The sequence below is a fragment of the Sinocyclocheilus rhinocerous genome, unplaced genomic scaffold, assembly GCF_001515625.1.
Source record: "Sinocyclocheilus rhinocerous isolate Xijiao unplaced genomic scaffold, SAMN03320098_v1.1 C36600449, whole genome shotgun sequence".
Lineage (NCBI taxonomy): Eukaryota > Metazoa > Chordata > Actinopteri > Cypriniformes > Cyprinidae > Sinocyclocheilus > Sinocyclocheilus rhinocerous.
The window spans coordinates 1-1238 of record NW_015783706.1 but is presented as its reverse complement, the minus strand read 5'-3'; the positions used below and the strand labels follow the sequence as shown (position 1 = coordinate 1238).

Genomic DNA, 1238 nt, shown 5'->3' with positions numbered 1-1238 from the left:
TGTCTGGAAAGCTGAAGGCTGGTGTATTATTTTGAGATATTTTTAGTGGAAGAAAATGAAGCTCATGTCAGTATCTCTCATTTCTGCATGTTTGAATTCATCTTTGCCAACAAACAGAAGCCTCAGTCTCCGTGTGTCATGCATGTTAAATGCATCATGTGTGTGAGTTTAGTGATGTATGACTGACAGAAGCCCGTCTCTGGGTGCTATGATTAATCAAACTAACGATGGTCTGCAGGTGTGTATCGTGCAGAAGAGAGACTCCAGGAAGATGTACGCCATGAAATACATGAACAAGCAGAAATGCATTGAAAGAGATGAAGTCAGAAACGTCCTGAGAGAGCTGCAGGTCATGCAACATCTCCAACATCCGTTCCTCGTCAACCTGTGGTGAGCCACTCACCTGTCCTCTCCATCGCCTTCACCTGCTGCATGCTGAGATGGTCATAGTTCACACAACACTCTCAAACGCTTTGTCATTGTTACTGTAGAAACGCTACAGTACCAACTAGTTAACTGTTACCTTATATGGTGTATATGTGATCAAAAACGAAATGGTTTAACATTGCATTGTATGTCATTTTAATGTAAAATATCATCACATTTATGCTTTTTGCAATTTAAAAACTATGCATTACCATATAATTTCCAGTGAAAAACAGTAATCTGAGTGATAAAGTCACAAACAGACTCAGCTTACAGCACTAGTGATAGCTGACTCTGAAGTTTGCATCAAGCTGACTTGAAACAATCTCTACTGTATAAAGCGCTATAGAAATAAGTAATCAAGCAGCAGCAGGGTTGAGGCAGACTCGCTCCTGTCTGCAGGTTTTCGTTTCAGGACGAGGAGGATCTGTTCATGGTGGTGGATCTGCTGTTGGGTGGTGATTTATGCTTCCATCTGCAGAAGAAGGTTGGCTTTAACGAGCAAACGGTCAAGCTGTACGTCTGTGAGCTTGTGTTAGCGCTCGATTATCTGCAGCGCTCGCACATCATCCACCGGTGAGAAACACACTCCACACACATTAGAGATGCACCGATTGCAATTTTCTGGGCCGATTCTGATTTCCAATTTTTTTGTAAGTGTGACCTGCCGATACCGATTTTTGTAGTTTCCGATTTTCTTTCTAAAAATATAATTGACAGCATATACAAACAAAAATCTATACTTAAAAAAAAAAATTATTTACATGATAAAAAATTATTAAACATTACAATTTCCCCAATCTGGACAAAGT

At 40.1% G+C, this 1238-nt stretch overlaps 1 protein-coding gene across 1 annotated transcript; it reads left to right on the top strand.

The window, feature by feature from the left end:
* Window positions 1-244: 244 nt before the first annotated feature.
* LOC107736268 (serine/threonine-protein kinase 32B-like) lies at window positions 245-1006 on the top strand. Its single transcript, XM_016547725.1, has 2 exons — window positions 245-390; window positions 829-1006. Exons 1-2 carry the CDS (start codon window positions 272-274, stop codon window positions 1004-1006), a joined length of 297 nt encoding a protein of 98 aa, XP_016403211.1. The 5' UTR covers window positions 245-271.
* The last annotated feature ends 232 nt before the right edge of the window (window positions 1007-1238 follow it).

Bases quoted from the DNA above. Each gene is read 5' to 3' on its own strand.
- LOC107736268 (XM_016547725.1), top strand. From the start codon at position 272: ATGTACGCCATGAAATACATGAACAAGCAGAAATGCATTGAAAGAGAT. The intron at 391-828 runs GTGAGCCACTCA...TCCTGTCTGCAG, and splicing joins CCGTTCCTCGTCAACCTGTG to GTTTTCGTTTCAGGACGAGG.